General features: G+C 39.4%; 1 protein-coding gene and 1 pseudogene across 1 annotated transcript in view; both read left to right on the top strand.

Annotated features, from left to right (window-relative positions):
* The window catches only part of DYTN (dystrotelin), a 67,738-nt gene that overhangs the window by 18,517 nt on the left and 30,943 nt on the right, over nucleotides 1–18,278 (top strand). Inside the window, exons 8-9 of the mRNA XM_025404464.1 lie at nucleotides 3,949–4,060; nucleotides 5,503–5,651. Of these exons, the coding sequence (XP_025260249.1) occupies nucleotides 3,949–4,060; nucleotides 5,503–5,651 (261 nt within the window). The remainder of the gene's footprint in view (nucleotides 1–3,948; nucleotides 4,061–5,502; nucleotides 5,652–18,278) is intronic.
* LOC112636425 lies at nucleotides 5,702–11,449 on the top strand (annotated as a pseudogene).

The raw sequence follows: 18,278 nt of genomic DNA, 5'->3' as shown, positions 1-18,278 counted from the left end.
CATGCCCACACAGATGATCAGCATTCATGAGAGCAGCTCAGGCCTGATCTTCTCTCCACCTGGAGCTAAAAGCAGATTAGAAAGCTAGATTTGGAGCTGGATGCAAATATTTCCATAGCTTTGAGGAGAACAGTCAAAACCCCATCCTAGAGAAAGAGTGTTATAGGTCTCCCATAAATAAAACCATAGGGAAGTTAAACTGGTTATCATTAAAGCTTGGGAGAAGAGAAAGAAACCACCAGGTGTAGGCCAGGCATGGAAGATGCCATTATTCACAATGAGTGAACAGGGGCTGGGAATGTGGGAAGACTAGAGCTCTGGGACATCAGGCAGCTAAATACAAGGCAAAACTGAGGGTGCCCGGAAGGAGAAGGGGACAAGAGGCCTCAGGCCTCAGCTCCTGCTCACTTTGTTCCTCTTCCTTTCCCATGCTTCTTGACCCTAGCTAACCCAGAACTGAAATATGCTCCTCATGGAGATAAACTAGGTCTGCTTGGTACACCAAAAAACTGGAGATCTGGTTTTAATTTTGCCGAGAAAATGAATTGGGTTTGCAGAGAATTTGCAGGACACAGTAAAACTTCATTCATGAAAATTCTGCAAGAAACTGAACTTTAGACAATAAAACATATAAATGAACAGGACTGTTGGAAACCAAGCAAGCAGGAACAAGGAAATCTTCATACTACAATGAAAAATAAATTATTTATATTGGACAATGGGGAAATCTGAATATGATTTACCACGTTATGAATATATTATAATCATTTAACCAATAAGCAAGTATTAGTTAAGGAGTTACTGCCAGTCCTGCCCTAGGTCAAGTACAAGATTAACTTTGCAATTATATAAAACACAACTTTTACATCGACATATTTTTCAAAATTATTATATGTAACATAAAGCAGATACTATTTGTATTCTATAGATGATAAAATTTGAGTCTCAAAGAATTTGAGTGACTTACTTAAGTCGCCCCTAAAACTGGCAAAGGCAGAGGCCAAGATGTACCTCAAATATCTATTGAGAATGAGAACAGAATTTCTTTAAAATGCCTCCATGTAAACCATCTTTCCTCTTATACACCCAAGGCAATAAACAAATGTCCTATATACGAAAAGCTGGGAGACCTGGGCAAGGTATTTAACTTCTATGGACCTCAGTTTTGGGTTTTTTGTTTTTTGTTTTGTTTTGGTTTTAGTAAAATTCAGCAGGGTAGAACAAATGATGTCTGAGACTTCTTTAGCGCTAAACTTCTGATTCTATTAAAAATTGGCTGGATATATTATAATCTTAGCTTTAAACTTGTGTTTTGGGATCTCAAAAAACTCAACTAGTAGCTTTGGTTTTTTGGGAGATGAAGAAAGTCATGTTAGAGGAGAAGCACTTGCAGATGTGCAGGTAGCAGAAAGAGGACAAAGATTTGGCCTTCTAAAGAAAAAGAAGGTGCAAAGACCATAGAGTGGCCCTCATCCAAGATTTAAATTCCAGAAGGACATGTGACATTTTTGCTCTGTGATAGCCATGGAAGGTTGAAATGAAATTGGGGGAAAACCTGGGTTCTATATTGGTAAAAACATCAACAACGGGCCAATCTCATTACCCCCACAATAACCATTCTCATACACCTGTAGGTAGTTGCAGAGCACAGAGGAACAAATTTAAGGATAGATCAGCTTATTATCCTAGATAAGCCAGTCATAGCCATCTAGTTAATGCTTGATAAAGCAGCCAGCATGGATGGCTCATCAAATAATCCTTATAACAATAGTTTATTATGTTGTACACTTCATTGAAAAAGTGAATGTCTTCCCATTAATGTATGTTAAACAACTTTTAAAGTTTTCTAAAAATTTTGCAAGGCCAGGAGGATAGGGTTTGCTAGCTCCATTTTTCCTTAGTTGAAGAAACTAAGTCATTTATCCAACTTCATTCAACTAACGTTCATTGAAAAACCTACCATGTACCAGGCATTCTCCTAAACTTAAGTGAACTTAAGTTTCCAGTTCAACTATTAGAACTGCTATAAGTAGTAATGATGGTATGTGAATTCAAACTTAGGGCTCCTGCCTCGAGGAGTGGTGGTCTATTCTAGAATAGTGTGGTCTATTCTAGTGGTTAAAATGGCAGGCCATCAATTCAGATAGTAACCTGGGACTCAAAATCTTCTACTACTTACTAAGTAGTTGTGTAACTTTGTGCAAGTTACTTAAACTCTCTTTAATTCCATTTCCTCATCTGCAAAATGAGAGTAATTGTGAGAATACCTGAAAGAATTTCCATGGGAATTAACTGGGTCAACACATGTACACTGCCTGCACATAGAACGTGCACAAAAATGCTAGCTGCTATTATATCATCCCACACTATTTATTAATATCCTGCCATGGGACTCAGGGTTGGAAGTACAGCAGTGAACACAGGTAACTGAGGGGTGATCTCAAGGTATTTACATTCTCTTGCTCTGCCTCTAAACGACTTTGATCAGACCATCAAACCTTCTGCCGTCTGGCCTCAGAAGCTTTCCAAGGTTTTTTTCTGCTGTTATTCAGGGCAATTAGCAGGTCTGATAGATTCAATGCCCTCTAAACCCTTCTTACTCATCCCAGTCTTCGTTGCCTTATTCCTCCTCTTCTTTCTACTTGGGATTTCCTTTGCTTTAATCTCCAGCCTAGCCTTCCATGTACAGCATGAGTCTCACTTTCCAGACCACACCAGCCCACAGGGCTCTCCCTCTGCCTCCCTGCTATAGCCCTCTTCTCCATGCCTCTCATTGGGCACTTAATCACACATTGCCTAATTCTGGAAGTTTCAACCTTCCATGTGAAAGTTTTGCCGCAAGATATGAAATTTAAGAGCACTGGAATCTTGTCATATTTCTTTTTTGTAACTTTTAAGATAGGGGTTGAAAACCCAGATGCTTCAAAGGCAAGGCAAGTGGTGTACATGAAGGAAATAGGACAGGTAGGGACTATGGCTAGCTCAGAACTGTATGTCCAGTCTAAAAGGAGTGGCTGCCACCTGGTTCTCACCAACTGTCACCGTACGAGGACAGAGCTTTATACCACACACACTACAGTTAGAGAAGAGAATTTACATATCAGGGGGAAAATGTATAGCTTCCTGTTACTTTATAGACAAACAACATGGTCCCACTCAAATATCCTTAAAAGTTACTAACTGATGATTGCTAGGTCTCACTAGCTCCCCACTAACACCACAATAGTTTCCTGAGTATTATGGGACACCCCTCCTAACCAGAGTGTGTCAAGACTCTCTCCTCTCCTTCTGACCACAAAGGCATTTAAGGTTGTCATTTCTCATCAAGAAAAAATCTCCAATGTTGATGGGTCCAGAAACTTGGGTGTGGTGAGGAATTCCCCTCCTCCACTTATATCATTCCTATATACAGACTCCTATAAAATGATGAGTGCTTATTTTAAAATCTGTTATCTATGGCTTAATTTTCCCCAACACCATGCAGGAATACAGGCCCAATATTATCATATCCTGCAAAAGTTTAAGGAAAGCCAAAATTTGATTTTATTGAAATCTATTTTTTAAACTTAGCTATTAAATTCAAAGTATTTGAGTGCATTGTGCAGCTGCACAAAACATGGCTGCAGATTTAAGGGTTTATCCTAAAGGTTGTAGTGCACAGCACCCTGCATGTAGAAGGCACTTCGTATTTTGAGAAATAAATCAGACCTCTATACCATAGCGTATGCGGCATTAATATAATGCCATTTGAAAATACTTTAAAATGAAGATTTATTTGAGTAAATAAATGCATTAGAGTCATTTAATAATCCTATAATTTGGGAGAAACTTTACACTGATCTGGTAGTTCAGACATCTTCTGTATATTTTGGGGTGCTCATTCTCCACCTGGATTTTTTTTTTCTCATCTACCAGTGATGTAAGCTGTGTTTCTATTTTAATTGGCAGATACCGCTGTCTGAAGTGTCTCAACTTCGACATCTGCCAGATGTGTTTCTTATCTGGTCTTCACAGCAAGTCCCATCAGAAGTCTCATCCTGTCATTGAGCACTGTGTTCAGGTAACATTTAATGTCACATACCAAACTATCCATTAATCAATTCAGTATAAGCTATAGCTGTGAAAAAATCTTTCCCTCCAGTGAAACCACAGATTCTGCTCCTGTCATACTTTACAATATTTAAGACTAAGCAAGTGGCAAACTCCACCTTGAATATCTCTCAATATAAGTATGCTGTCTTCACATTGTACATCTCAATGAAAGTTTTTGGGCACAAGAAAAGTCCAGAGTTCAGTCTGAAGTAATTGATCAGATACTCTGGACTAGAAAATGTCAGTGAAGAGTTAGAGGGAGAAGCACTGGAAATGAGTACAGATGGAAAAGAGATGGGCTCTGATGTGGCAAAAATGATGCAGCAAGACTTCTAGTTACTAACATATTTTTGGAGAATTTTTCTTTTTTAACGTGTCTTTTCCTGAACCCTAAATTTCAAATATTTCTTTAGGAAAAAAGAAAGATTATTATCTCATTGTTGACTGAAAAAGTATAGAGCTAAAACTTCACAGCTGCCTTTCAAATTTTCTAAAATTATAAATACCTAGCAAGTGAATTCAGTTCTGGGTAAGAAGAGAAATAGCATAGTACATTTTAAGCAAAAAGCATTCTATTTTTTCCCAGAAAGAACATTTTCTTTTCATTACTAAATTCCAATGAGTAAGTTTCTTCACACAGATGGCAACCCCCTCAAATACCACAATAGCGAAGGATGTTGATTAATTAACTTTGCCAAGGATAGTTTTCCCTCCTTCTCTCCTTTACATGAATGGCCCGCAAAGGTCAAGTGCCTGAATCTTGCCAAATAATTTCCAGTGGGCGTTTCCTTACCCAGGTCCTCAGGTTCACTGGCCTAGGATCTATCTTCCTAGTGCTAAAAGTCTTGGATTTGTTGATGTTAGAGTGACACCATGTGGCCACTTTGTTATTATGCTTTAAATTTCAAGTGCTGAAACCCTTAAAATGAGACATCTCATCCCTTCTTTGCTTCCTTTTGGTAGAGGTTCTTAACTTGGGGTGAATAAATGGATTTCGGGTGGCCTGTGAGTCCACTGAAATTGTAGACAGAATGGAATGTGTGAGTATTTCACTGGAGATAAACCCACGAGTTATTATCCAATTCTCAAAGGCATCCACAACCCTAAATGTGAGCAACCGCAGGCTTAGTCCTCTTTGATGCCCTCCTCTAGGTATAGAATGCCAAATGGCGGGGTTACTCTAAGGAAGAGGACTTATTGAGGGGGTTGGGGTATGTAATTTGGAGACTTATGCTATTTCTATGAGAATGTGAAGAAATTCAGGGACAAGAAGGAGGTAAGATTATTTTTCTGAGGACTTAAGAGAAATAATTCCAAAAACTTTCAAGGTGGCCAGTCCACCCAAGTAAGGAAAGAAGACCATGCATAGACTGATCTGACACTTTTTAAAAATGCTGGCTCTTTCAGCAGATGTCAGCGATGCAAAATACAAAACTTCTCTTCAGGACCCTCAGAAACAACCTTCTTCAGGGGCGCTGTAGGAAGAAAGAAGCGGCGAGAAGGCAGCGGCTGCTGGACCAGGTGAATCCAAAGGGTGTGCCTCACCATGCGCAGGCCAGGTGAGTGGCTGCGAGGATCGGCCGGTCCCGCAGAGCAGCCGACCAGGGCCATGGGTGTTGTGGTAACCAGTCAACAATCTGTCTAATGCTGAAGGTCCTAGACAAGGCAGGAGGCAGGGTGAGGGATGGACTTCAGATATTTTTTTCCTCTAAAAAGGGCCTTTAATTTCAAAGTAGAACTAAGAGGCTATCTATTATTTCTATGTCACATTTACCTATCAGGTTGTTATCAATATATGATTAAAGTTAGAGAATTTGGATATCATCTTGATGTATATCTTTAATATTGTATATATAATTTAAATTTGAAAATAAAAGCAAAGATATCGGGTTGCAGTTTATCTTTATTCTTAAAGCCAGCTATTTTCACCTTTCACTAGGAAAGTAATGATAAAATGTTAATCATCTGGATATATTGGATACTTGAGATCTTGCCTAAATTTCTATATTCCCATAGTCACATCACAAAGATCCATACTCTTTTTTTTTTTCTTTTCTTTTCTTTTTTTTTTTTTTTTTTTTTTTTTTTTGAGATGGAGTCTAGCTGCAATGCTCAGGCTGGAGTGCGATGGCACCATCTCGGCTCACTGCAACCTCTCCCTCCCGGGTTCAAGCGATTCTCCTACCTCAGCCTCCTGAGCAGCTGTGATTACAGGTGCACGCCACCACACCCAACTAATTTTTGTATTTTTAGTAGAGACGGGGTTTCACCATATTGGCCCGGCTGGTCTTGATCTCCTGACCTCAAGTGATCTGCCCATCTTGGCCTCCCAAAGTGCTAGGATTACAGGTGTGAGCCACTGTGCTCAGTCTCCATACTCTTATTTGCATTTCTTTTGGCTACTGAAGCCAGACTGATCTTTTACACTTTTTTTTTTTTTTTTTTTTTTTTTTTGAGACGGAGTCTCGCTCTGTCTCCCAGGCTGGAGTACAGTGGCCAGATCTCGGCTCACTGCAAGCTCTGCCTCCCGGGTTTACACCATTCCCCTGCCTCAGCCTCCCAAGTAGCTGGGACTACAGGCGCCCGCCACCTCACCCGGCTAGTTTTTTTGTATTTTTTAGTAGAGATGGGGTCTTTTACACATTTTTGACAAACACGACAGCACGTCTCACCCACTCATCCCCTCCAAACCCTCATGCCTTCCTTAAATGAGATTCCTCCATCATTTTCCCATTGTTTTAAGGCTAAAAATGAAAAGTTGTAACATGACTTAGTCTTGGTCCTTTTGGTCCACCATGCTAATCTCTCCAGCTTCATTCCTCGTCCACAGTCTCTGTGTTTCAGCCCTGATTCTACCCCACATATGACTAAGCCAGATCTATCCCACCCTTAAGACTTACACCTTTATTTTAAAGGATTTGTCATAGTTTGTAACTACACATTTATTTATCTAACTCTGATTACTGTCTGCCTTCTCATTTTGCTAAAAGCTCCATCAAGGAACCTGATTTCACTCCCTCTTGCAACTCTACCACCTGGCTCATAAAGTCATGCAAACCATTCAATCCATCAGCAAATCTTGTTGGTTCTACCTTCAAAATAGATTTGAACTCTGAGTGAGTCTTGCTATTTCCACTGCCACCACCTCAGTCGTCCCTTTCTCCTGCATTGTCACATGACCTCCTAACTGGTTCCCCTGCTTCCTCCTCAGTCTCCCCATGGTCTACTCCTGGTGCCACAGGCAGGATGACGCTTTTCAAATTTTGGCCAGGTCATGTCACTTCTCTGCACAAACTTTTTTGTGGCTTTCCCTCTTCCAAGAAAGCCACAGTCCTTCCAGTGGCCTTTAGCCTGGCCCTATAAACCCTGTTCCCCACCAGCTCTTGGTCCTCCTCTGCACCTCTCCCTGACTTGTTCTGCTTCAGCCTCACAGCTCTCCTTGCTGCTCCATGAATACACCAGGCATGCTGCCACCTCAGGGGATTGGCACCCCTAGATCACCTCCCTGTATGGCTTGGCTGCTCACCTCCCAAAGACCCACCGAGGTCTTTGCTCAAATGCAGGCTCATCCTGCAGGCCTTTCCTGACAACCAGTTACCATTCAACCCCTGTCCTCACTCTGGCACTCCCAGTTATCCTTGCTGGCTTTATTTTTCTTCAGAGCACTTCATCACCCTCTGACATCCTCTATCTTACTTATTTATTATTTATTGCTGTGCCCTTCTCTATAATGTAAGCTCTATGAGGGGAGGAATGTCCACTGTTTCCAGTTGTATTGCCAGAATCTATAATGTCTGAATATGATAAATGCACAATAAATATTTGTTGAATAACAGACCGACTGAATGAATAATAAAATGTATGGTGCATGATGGAGGGATTGATGGATGGATAGATAAGGTGAACCATGAGCTCTTTTAGAATGTAGTGGGAAAGAGTCAAGGAGTGTTGGAACAAGGTAATAAAGTTTGACTGAATCTGGAACAGAGACAGAAGCCTTGCCCTCAACTAACCATATGTGTGGCCATGAGGAAGTCACTTCACTTTTCTATGGCTCAGTTTCTTTGCCTGTTAACTGGGATAACCTCTTCTCTCTACTCCCAGAGTAGTATTTCCAGAGGTGAGATGAGGAAAGGGAATTGCAAGGGCTGTACAAAGCCAAGGTTCTCTAAATGTCAATGTGTTGTACTCTGTCCACCCCAAGTACAATAGAGTTGTTCCCCAAAATAACATTCTTATGTAATAATTTTCAGTGTACCCTAGACTTTGATGAGTTCAGAAATTCTGATTTGTGGCTGATCTAGGAGAAAAGAATGTGGAATATTACTAAATCACAATGTAATAATAGTAAAAAACACATCTTTGATATCTATTATGTTGGCACACTAGCACTGACCATCTTCTAAGAGATTAATGGTTATTGCCAAATGATAATATTGAATTCATTCAATGATTCAGCAAATAATCTGCATGGTAATAAGCCTTCTCCCTTTTGATGTAGTTTTATTTACTTTACATATGCTAGTTTGCACTGAGAATACTTTCATTTACAAAACCAGAATTAAAAGTTAGATGCCAAATATCATCAGTCTTATTAAATATTTCAGGAAGTTCTTGAAAATATAGTTAAAAAGAAAATTAAAACGCTGAAAAATAACAGAAGTACTTCTCTTTGTAGCTAATTTAACTGTGAATTACCAAGAAACCCCAAGTAACTCTAGCAAAAATTACTAGAATTAATAGACTTCAAATGATGGCAGAAAAATAAAATAAATATATACAAAATTCTTCACTGTACTAGCAGTAACCAGCTAGAAATTTTATAAAAATCTCATTCAAAATACATGTAAAAATTATTTTTAAAAGAAACTACAAAAAGTGTAACAAAAAAGATACAAGACCCAAATAAAAGTATAATATTTTATTGAGTACAGAAAACAAGTCCTGACCAAAAGGAAAAAATACCAAATTCCTAAATGAGAAGACTAGCATAAGAATGTACCTGCTCCAAAAATTAATAGTTGATTTTCGTTATTTGCTTCAATACTTACAAATTTGCCTATTTGCAAAAATTTATTTGTAACCCTAAAATTAACACTCATGGTGCTTTTGCAGTATTTGCAGACATGAGCAGAGTGGCAAAAAATGTTTGAGTTGCCTGATGCACATGTTCCTAGCTGAGGTCAAACCGGATAGTGCTCTGTGTCACTGTTTCAGCCCTCATACTATAAGCAAGTGTCCTTTTTGTGTCTATTTTGTGTCATGATTTTTGCGTATCTGTGCTTTTTGTTGGCAATTTTACTTTTGCAAATGGCCCCAAAGCATGGTACTAAACTGCTGTCTAGTATTCCTAAGTACAGCAAGGCTGCGATGTGCCTTGATGAAAAAATACACGTGTTACATAAGCTCATTCAGGTATGATTTATATTGCTGCTGACCATGAATTTAATGCTAATGAATCAACAATATGTATTTTAAAAGTGTCTTTAAACAGAAACACATAAAAGAAGGTTGTGCATTGATTGGTTGACAAAAATACTGTAGCCAGAGGCTTGTAGGAACCTAACTCTGTATTTCCTCTAGGAGCAATGGGTTCAATATTTCCTAATTCAGTGTTCATGGTGGCCTTATAGAGCATAACTACTGTGAATAATGAGAATCTACTGTATTTAAATTAAATGCATTTCCAGATAGAATCACAATGTTTTCTAAATAGGATAAAATAATTTTGAAGGTATGTTGGAAGAATAGTTGTACAAGAATAGTAAAATTATGAAATTGAAGAGTAGTGAGAAGGGATGTTAATATCTGAAGAACAGATGTTAATACAACAGACATTAACACTTACTATAAAACTACTATGACCAAATAATATAGTATAAAATGGGAGTGAACATGTAGGTTTAAGGATGAGAATACAAAATATAATAATTGATGTAAACATATATGGGAACCTAATATGTGATAAAGGTGATATTTCAATTCATGGAAAAACAATGCATAATTGGCTATCCATTTGAAAGGAAAATTGGCCCTTATTTTACCCCATATACTTAAATAAATTTCAAATTGATTGAAATTTAAATTTAAAAAGAATTTAAAATAAATATTAGAGAAAAGCAGAACATCTCCTAAGGAAGAGAGAAAAACAAAAAATTATGAAGGAATAAACAGATGTATATGATAGCATGCAATTTTAAACATTTTGCTATGGTAAACGATACTATAAACAAAATTAAAAATAAGCCCTAGACTTAGAAAAATATTTTCGGTAATAAGACAAATGATGCTATAAAAAGGGTCCCTGAAAATTGATAAGAAAAACTTGATGTGAGGCCGGAAGTGTTGGCTGCTGTGGAGAATTCAGAACAGGGACCTCCCTGGCTATCAAGATGGAAGAGCAAATAGTTTCTTGTGCTGGAGAAATACCCTCCATGCTGGTGGTTATATCTTGTAAGGATTCAGTCCCACGTCGAGTAATATCTTTGACAACGGAAGGAATTGCAATCCCCCAGCTCAGTGCCAAAAGTGTGGGTGTGTTTGAAGCTTTTTATAATTCCATTAAACCTATCCAGATTATCAACAGTGCCATAGAAAGGATGAAGCCAGGGAAATTTCCCGATGGCAAAACAAATTTTGCATTTCTTCCGTATGTGAAGGGTAACAAAGTTCTGTATGAGACTTATTATCAGACATTCAGTATACATTGTGCTGTGACGTGAGGTAGTCTCTGTTGACCAAGGACTTGACAAAAGCTGGTGAATTTACCATCCACTCTGCTCCTCAGGAGGGGAAGTTGACTCCAAGTCCTGTGGACTTCACAGATTACACCTGCAACCTTACAGAATATCAAAGAGAGAGCCTTGTTCTCCAGACTTCTCATTCGAGAACACCTCAACTCAATGAACTGTGTCATCTTGCAGCTGCTTACAGGAGAGCTGGTGGTAGAAAGGCATGGGGCTGCAGCTGGTGCAGGTGGAGACCTGTGGGTGTGCAGAAAGCTATGCCCGTGATGCCACAGAGATTCTGTATATTCAGATGGCCACGGGTACATTTGTAGGGGCCTCTCTGTCCCTATATACATGGTCTTCTCCAGGTTGTTTACGGCCCTATGCTGAAGACCAACTTCAAAGTGGAATGTGAGGCCACCATTGACATGCATCTTCATGCTGACCACCTGGTCACGGAGGACTTCCTATTGTAGCTCTGCAGAATTCAGCCCAGGAGGAGGGAAGCTCAGAAAACAGGAGTGGCCTTGCGGATATCCCAATGGTTATGTTTTATGGGGGAACAAAAGCCAGCAGTATGTACTTGTTTTTGTGATTATTCTGTATCAGAAATGAAATGGACTCCTTAAATTACAATTATTTTTCTTCCTCATTTCCTCGAGGCTTCTACTTCCAACAGTCACCTTTAATCAGATTTTTCTTTGAAATTCAACAGAATTTCTTAACGCTATTTGCAAGATCATTTCACGGAAAACATTTCCTATGACCTCCCTGTGTTTGTACCAAAAAAGGCACAGAAAACCTGTTGTAACAGCTGTTGGAGCTGTGCTGGAAAGTAAGATCATGGGGACAAAAGGAAACTTCTCTCAGACTCACTAATAATGAAAGTAGCTGAGCACTCCCCACAGCAAAGGGTTTGTGGCCAGGTGGCATTGCTTATGAGGTTTGTAGGTACCCTCCAAGGAAGAATGCAAAGTGGCATCCACTGGAAATGTGTAGCTTTTTTTTTTTTTTTTTTTTTTAACCCACTCCATTTCTGTAGTTCTTTTTATAACATTTTTCACTATAACTTCAAAATTTTTAGGGAACTGAGAAAAAAGTGTCCCTTGCTCTTATAGGAGTAAAGGGATTTGGCTGGTGCTGGCGTGTTTCTGAACCCTCAAGAACGTCATAAGAACTCATGCTGCCATCTTCTGGGAATATATTGAAATGCAAAGTTATGTAAGGGGAAAAAATGAGCGTGTGCTCGTTTTGTTATTGGGAGGGTTCTGAATGGCAGGAGCCCCGTGCCCAGGATGGGTTGGTGAAGGCCCCTCTCCTCAGGGTGGTGCCAGGAAAATGTCCTTGACTTGATGAACTTGGCCTGCCCCTCACCCACCTGAAGGACCTGTTTTGATCCAGGGTTTTTCGACTTGAAGCCAGTGTTTCCTCAGTCTCCCTTTGTGGTTCAAAGTCAATGATGAGTCCGTTGCAAAACATTTCTTCCTTCAAACCCTATCATTGTTTTGTTGGTCCACAATTAACAGGATCTCAAAAATAAGCTATGCGACCAGGCTAAGTGGCTCATGCCGATAATCTCAGTACTTTGGGGGGCAGAAATGGGAGGATTGCTTGACCCCAGGAATTCGAGACCAGCCTGGGCAACATAGGGAGATACGTCTCTACAGAAAAAATTAAAAATTATCTGGGCATGGTGGTGCATGCCTGTGGTTCCTGCTATTCAGGTGACTGAGATGGGAGGATTGCTCGAGCCCAGTAAGTCGAGGCTACAGTAAGCCGCGATTGCACTGCTGAACTCACTCCAGCCTGGGTGAAAATGTCTCAAAAATAATAAATAAATAAATAAATAAGCCATGCTACTTTGCACAGTAATTGCCCTTCCTTCATAGTCGCCCTTCTGGGCAGGCCTGGGCAAGGCAGGCTCAGACTGAAGGCCTCCCAGGCCTTCCATTGTCCTGTAACAGCATTGGGTGATCTGTAATGCTCCCTACATTACATGCCTTCAATGCTGAGGGTAAACAAACCTGATTTAGGCACTGCTTTATCTCAGGACTTCACCAGTTAAACTGATAAAACTTATTCTCTGAGTCATTTGCAAGTTGCTTCTCAGAAAATACATTTCTGGTTTATAAATCTTCTTTTATGCTCATATGACATTAATAACTATCTGTATTTGATGGTGTGTTCAAACTGAGTAGCAGAAAATAAAGAGGCCATACTTTCTAAGAAAAAAACTAAAAACTCAAGAAGAAAAAGAAAATGGGGAAGAAGAGGTGAGTGAAGAGGAAAATCACAAAATACATAAATAGGCAATCACAGAAGAAGAGTTCCAAATGGCCCTTAGACACCCAAAAAGATGCTCAACCTCTCTATTGGTTAGAAAAAAGGTAAATAGGCCAGGCTCATGCCTGTGATCCCAGAGCTTTGGGAGGCTGAAAGTTCTGCCTCCCAAAGTTAAGGAGGATCACTTGAGGCCAGGAATTTGATACCAGCGTGGGCAACATAGGGAGACCCCATCTCTACAAATAATTTTAAAATTAGTTGGGTGTGGTGGTGTGCACCTGCGGCCTCAGCTACTTGGGAGGCTGAGGTAGGAGGATCGCTTGAGTCCAGGGGGCCAATGCTGCAGTGAGCCATGATAGTGCCACTGCACTCCAGCCTGGGTGACAGAGCAAGACCCTATCTGAAACAGAAAAAAGAAAACTGCAACAATGACATATCATCGTTTTACTTATTGAAAAGACAAAGATTAAAATGAATGGCAACATCCTTTGCTGGTGAGGAGGGAAGAACATAGATGCTCTTGAAATCTGGTAGAAGCACAAATGGCTACAGAATTTTCAGAAAATACACTGAAAAATATTTATTCAATAAATTTATTGAACGCTGTTCTAGGCACTTGGGCTACATCAGTGAAGAAAAAGAGAGAAGGATTTCTGCTGTCTTGGAGCTTGCATCCTAGTGAGGACCAAACAAATGAAAATGGTATATAAGGGAATTATATCATACGTTAAAATATTTAAGTATTAAAGTTTAAAAAAAGGAGAAGCAGATAAGAAAAATAGACTTAGAGAGTTGGTAGCAAATTTAAATATGGTGGTTATAGTGGGCCTCAGTGAGAGGTGATATTTGATCAAAGTTTTGAAGGAAGTGAGGGAGTAAGTCATGCAGACATCTGAGAAAAGCACACTGCAAACTGAGGAGACAGCCAGCATCAAGTGGGAGCATGCTTGGTATTAGGTTGGTGCAAAAGTAATTGTGATTTTTGCCATTAACTTTAATGGATCCAAAGAACAGCAAGGGGGCTAGCATGGTTGAGTGGGATGAGGAAGGAGAGTATAAGAGAAGAAATAAGGTAGGGTGCGGTGGCTCATGCCTGTAATCCCAGCACTTCAGGAGGCCAAGGTGGACAAATCACATGGGGCCAGGAATTGGATACCAGCATGGCCAACATGGTAAAACCTCGTCTCTGCTGAAAATACAAAAATTAGCCAGGCATGGTGGCATGTACCAGTAATCCCAGCTACTTGGGAGGCTGAGGCAGGAGAATCACTTGAACCTGGGAGGCGGAGGTTGCGGTGAGCCAAGATAGAGCCACTGCACTCCAGCCTGGGTGACAGAGCAAGACTCCATCTCAAAAAGAAAAAGAAAAAAGAAAAAGAAAAAAGAAGAGGTGAGAAAGTAGGGGCAGATGGAAGGCCAATGTAAGGACCTGGGCTTTTACTCTGGGGAAACATTGGAGGATTGTGAGTAGAGAATCTAACTGAGGTTTCAAAACTCTCAGTCTGGCTGCTGTGTTGAGAATAGACTAAAGAGGGCCAAGAGTTAAAAGCAAGGTTCTATAAACATTTTCCTAAATTTTTTCCAATATTTCTATTACAAATTTTAATTTAAAATTTCAATCTGTTTGGAATTTATTTTAGCAAGGGTCTAGCTTTGCTTTTTTTCCTGGGGTGAGGAATTATGTGAACTTTTAGCCAATTATGTGATCTTTTCCCCACTTAATTAAAATGCCAGCTTTCTCATGTATTAGCTTCCCTTGTATACTTGGATTAATAGAACTTATATTCTCATCCTTAGATCTATGTGTCTATTCTTGCATTTGCACTAAATTATATTGTCATGGTCATTCTATAGTAAGTAGAAGAATAAGATTGCCATCAACCAAGATGGGGAGGCTACAGGTGGAGAAGGTTTGTGGGGGAAATCAGGAGTCCAGTTTGGGACACACTAAGATTGAGAAGTCTCTGAGATGTCCCTGGGGAGATATTGACCAAGCAGCTGACTATTCATATCTGGAACTTGGAAAAAAGGGTCTGTACTGGAGATACCAATTTGGGGGTTGTTGGCATGTTAATGGTTTTTTAAAGTCATGAGATTATATGAGATCACCAAAGAGAGAACGTAGAAGAGAAAGAGAAGAGGATCAAGGACTGAGCCCTGTGACACTCCCTTTACAAAGCTGCAGAGAAGAAGAAAAACCAGCAAGGGAGACTGAGAAAGAGTAAAGAATGGAGAGGGAAGAAAACCAAGAAAGTGAGGAATCCTGGAAGACAGATGAAGAAAGTGTTCAAGGATGAAGGCATGGTGTTCTAGTGTCAAATGCTGCTGCTAGGTCAAATAAGATTGACCTTTTCCCTTGAAAAGTCAGTGAATCCAGGAGCTGGATTAATTTGAAAAAAATTAACAAAATAGATAGACCACTGGCTAGACTAATAACGAAGAAAAGAAAGAATAATCAAATAGATACAATAAAAAATGAGAAAGGGGATACACTACCGATCCCACAGAAATACTATCTACCATCAGAGAATACTGTAAACACCTCTAGGCAAATAAACTAGAAAATCTAGAAAAAAATGGAAAAATTACTAGACACACATACCCTTCCCAAGACTAAACCAGGAAGAAGTCAAATCCCTAAATAGACCAATAACAAGTTCTTAAATTGAGGCAGTAATTAATAGCTTACCAACCAAAAAAGTCCAGGACTAGACAGATTCACAGCTGAATTCTACCAGAGGTACAAAGAGGAGCTGGTACCATTCCTTCGGAAACTATTCCAAACTATTGAAAAGCAGGGACTCCTCCTTAACTCATTTTATGAGGCCAGCATCATCCTGATACCAAAACCTGGCAGAGACAGGACCAAAAAAAAAAAAAGAAAGAAAGAAAAATTCAGGCCAATATCCCTGATGAATATCAATGCAAAAATCCTCAATAAAATACTGGCAAACTGAATCCAGCAGCACATCGAAAAGCTTATCTACCACAATCAAGTTGACTTCATCCCTGGGATGCAAGGATGGTTCAACATACACAAAGCAATAAACATAATCCATCACATAAACAGAACCACTGACAAAAACCACATGATCATCTCAACAGATGCAGAAAAGGCCTTCAATAAAATTGAACATCGCTTCATGTTAAAAAAAACTCTCAATAAACTAGGTATTGATGGAATGTATCTCAAAATAATAAGAGCTATTTGTGACAAACCCACAGACAATATCATACTGAATGGGCAAAAGCTGGAAGCATTCCCTTTGAAAACTGGCACAAGACAAGGATGCCCCCTCTTACCACTCCTGTTCAACATAGTATTAGAAGTTCTGGCCAGGGCAATCAGGCAAGAGAAAGAAATAAAGGCTATTCAGATAGGAAGAGAGGAAGTCAAATTGTCCCTGATTGCAGATGACATGATTCTGTATTTAGAAAACCCCATCATCTCAGCCCCAAAACTCCTTAAGCTGATAAGCAACCTCAGCAAAGTCTCATGATGCAAAATCAGTGTGCAAAAATCACAAGTATTCCTATACACTAACAATAGACAAGCAGAGAGCCAAATCATGAATGAACTCCTATTCACAATTGCTACAAAGAGAATAAAATACCTAGGAATACAGCTAACAAGAGATGTGAAGGACCTCTTCAAGGAGAACTACAAACCACTGCTCAAGGAAATAAGACAGGACACAAATGGCAAAATATTCCATCCTCATGAATAGGAAGAACCAATATCATGAAAATAGCCATACTGCCCAAAGTAATTTATAGATTCAAAGCTATTTACCTCAAACTACCATTGACATTCTTCACAGAATTAGAAAAAAACTACTTTAAATTTCATATGGAACCAAAAAAGAACCTATATACCCAAGACAGTCCTAAGCAAAAAGAACAAAGTTGGAGGCATCATGTGACCTGACTTCAAACTATATTATAAGACTACAGTAACCAAAACAGCATGGTACTTGTACCAAAACAGACATATAGACCAATGGAACAGCACAGAGACCTTAGAAATAACACCACACATCCACAACCACCGGATCCTCCGCAAACTGGCAAAAATAAGCCATGGGGAAAGGATTCCCTATTTAATAAATGGTGCTGGGAGAACTGGCTAGCCATATGCAGAAAATTGAAACTAGATCCCTTCCTTACACCTTATACAAAAATTAACCCAAGATGGATTAAGGACTTAAATGTAAAACCTGAGTCATACATTTAAAGACTTAAATGTAAAACCCAGAACCATAAAAAGCCCTAGAAGAAAACCCAGGCAATACCACTCAGGACATAGGTATGGGCAAAGGCTTCATGACAAAAATGCCAAAAGCAATTGTAACAAAAGCCAACATTGACAAATGGGATCTTATTAAACTAAAGAGCTTCTGCACAGCAAAAGAAATTATCCTCAGAGTGAACAGGCAACCTACAGAATGGGAGAAATTTTTTGCAACCTACCCATCTGACAAAGTTCTAATATCCAGAATCTACAAGAAATTTAAACAAACTTACAAGAAAAAGAAAAGCCTCATCAAAAAGTGGGCAAAGGATATGAACAGATAGTTCTCAAAAGAAGACATTTATGCAGCCAACAAACATATGAAAAAAAGCTGAACTTGACTGATCATTAGAGAAATGCAAATCAAAACCACAATGAGATACCATCTCATGCCAATAAGAGTGGCGATGATTAAAAAGTCAAGAAACAATAGATGCTGCTGAGGCTGTGGAGAAACAGAACACTTTTACACTGTTGGTGGGAATGTAAGTTAGTTAAACCATTGTGGAAGACAGTGTGGCGATTCCTCAAGGATCTAGAACCTGAAATACCATTTGACCCAGCAATCCCATTACTGAGTATACACCCAAAGGAATATAAATCATTCTACTATAAAGACACAAGCACACGTATTTTTATTGCAGCACTATTCGCAATAGCAAAGACATGGAACCAACCCAAATGCTCATGAAAGATAGACTGGATAAAGAAAATGTCATACATATACACCATAGAATACTATGAATCTATAAAAAGGAATGAGATCATATCCTTTGCAGGGACATGGATAAAGCAGGAAGCCATCATCCTCAGCAAACTAACACAGGAAGAGAAAACCAAATGCCACATGTTCTCATTCATAGGTGGGAGTTGAACAATGAGAA

Source organism: Theropithecus gelada, chromosome 12 (assembly GCF_003255815.1).
Source record: "Theropithecus gelada isolate Dixy chromosome 12, Tgel_1.0, whole genome shotgun sequence".
NCBI classification, from domain to species: domain Eukaryota; kingdom Metazoa; phylum Chordata; class Mammalia; order Primates; family Cercopithecidae; genus Theropithecus; species Theropithecus gelada.
This window is presented reverse-complemented; position numbering and strand designations above follow the sequence as displayed.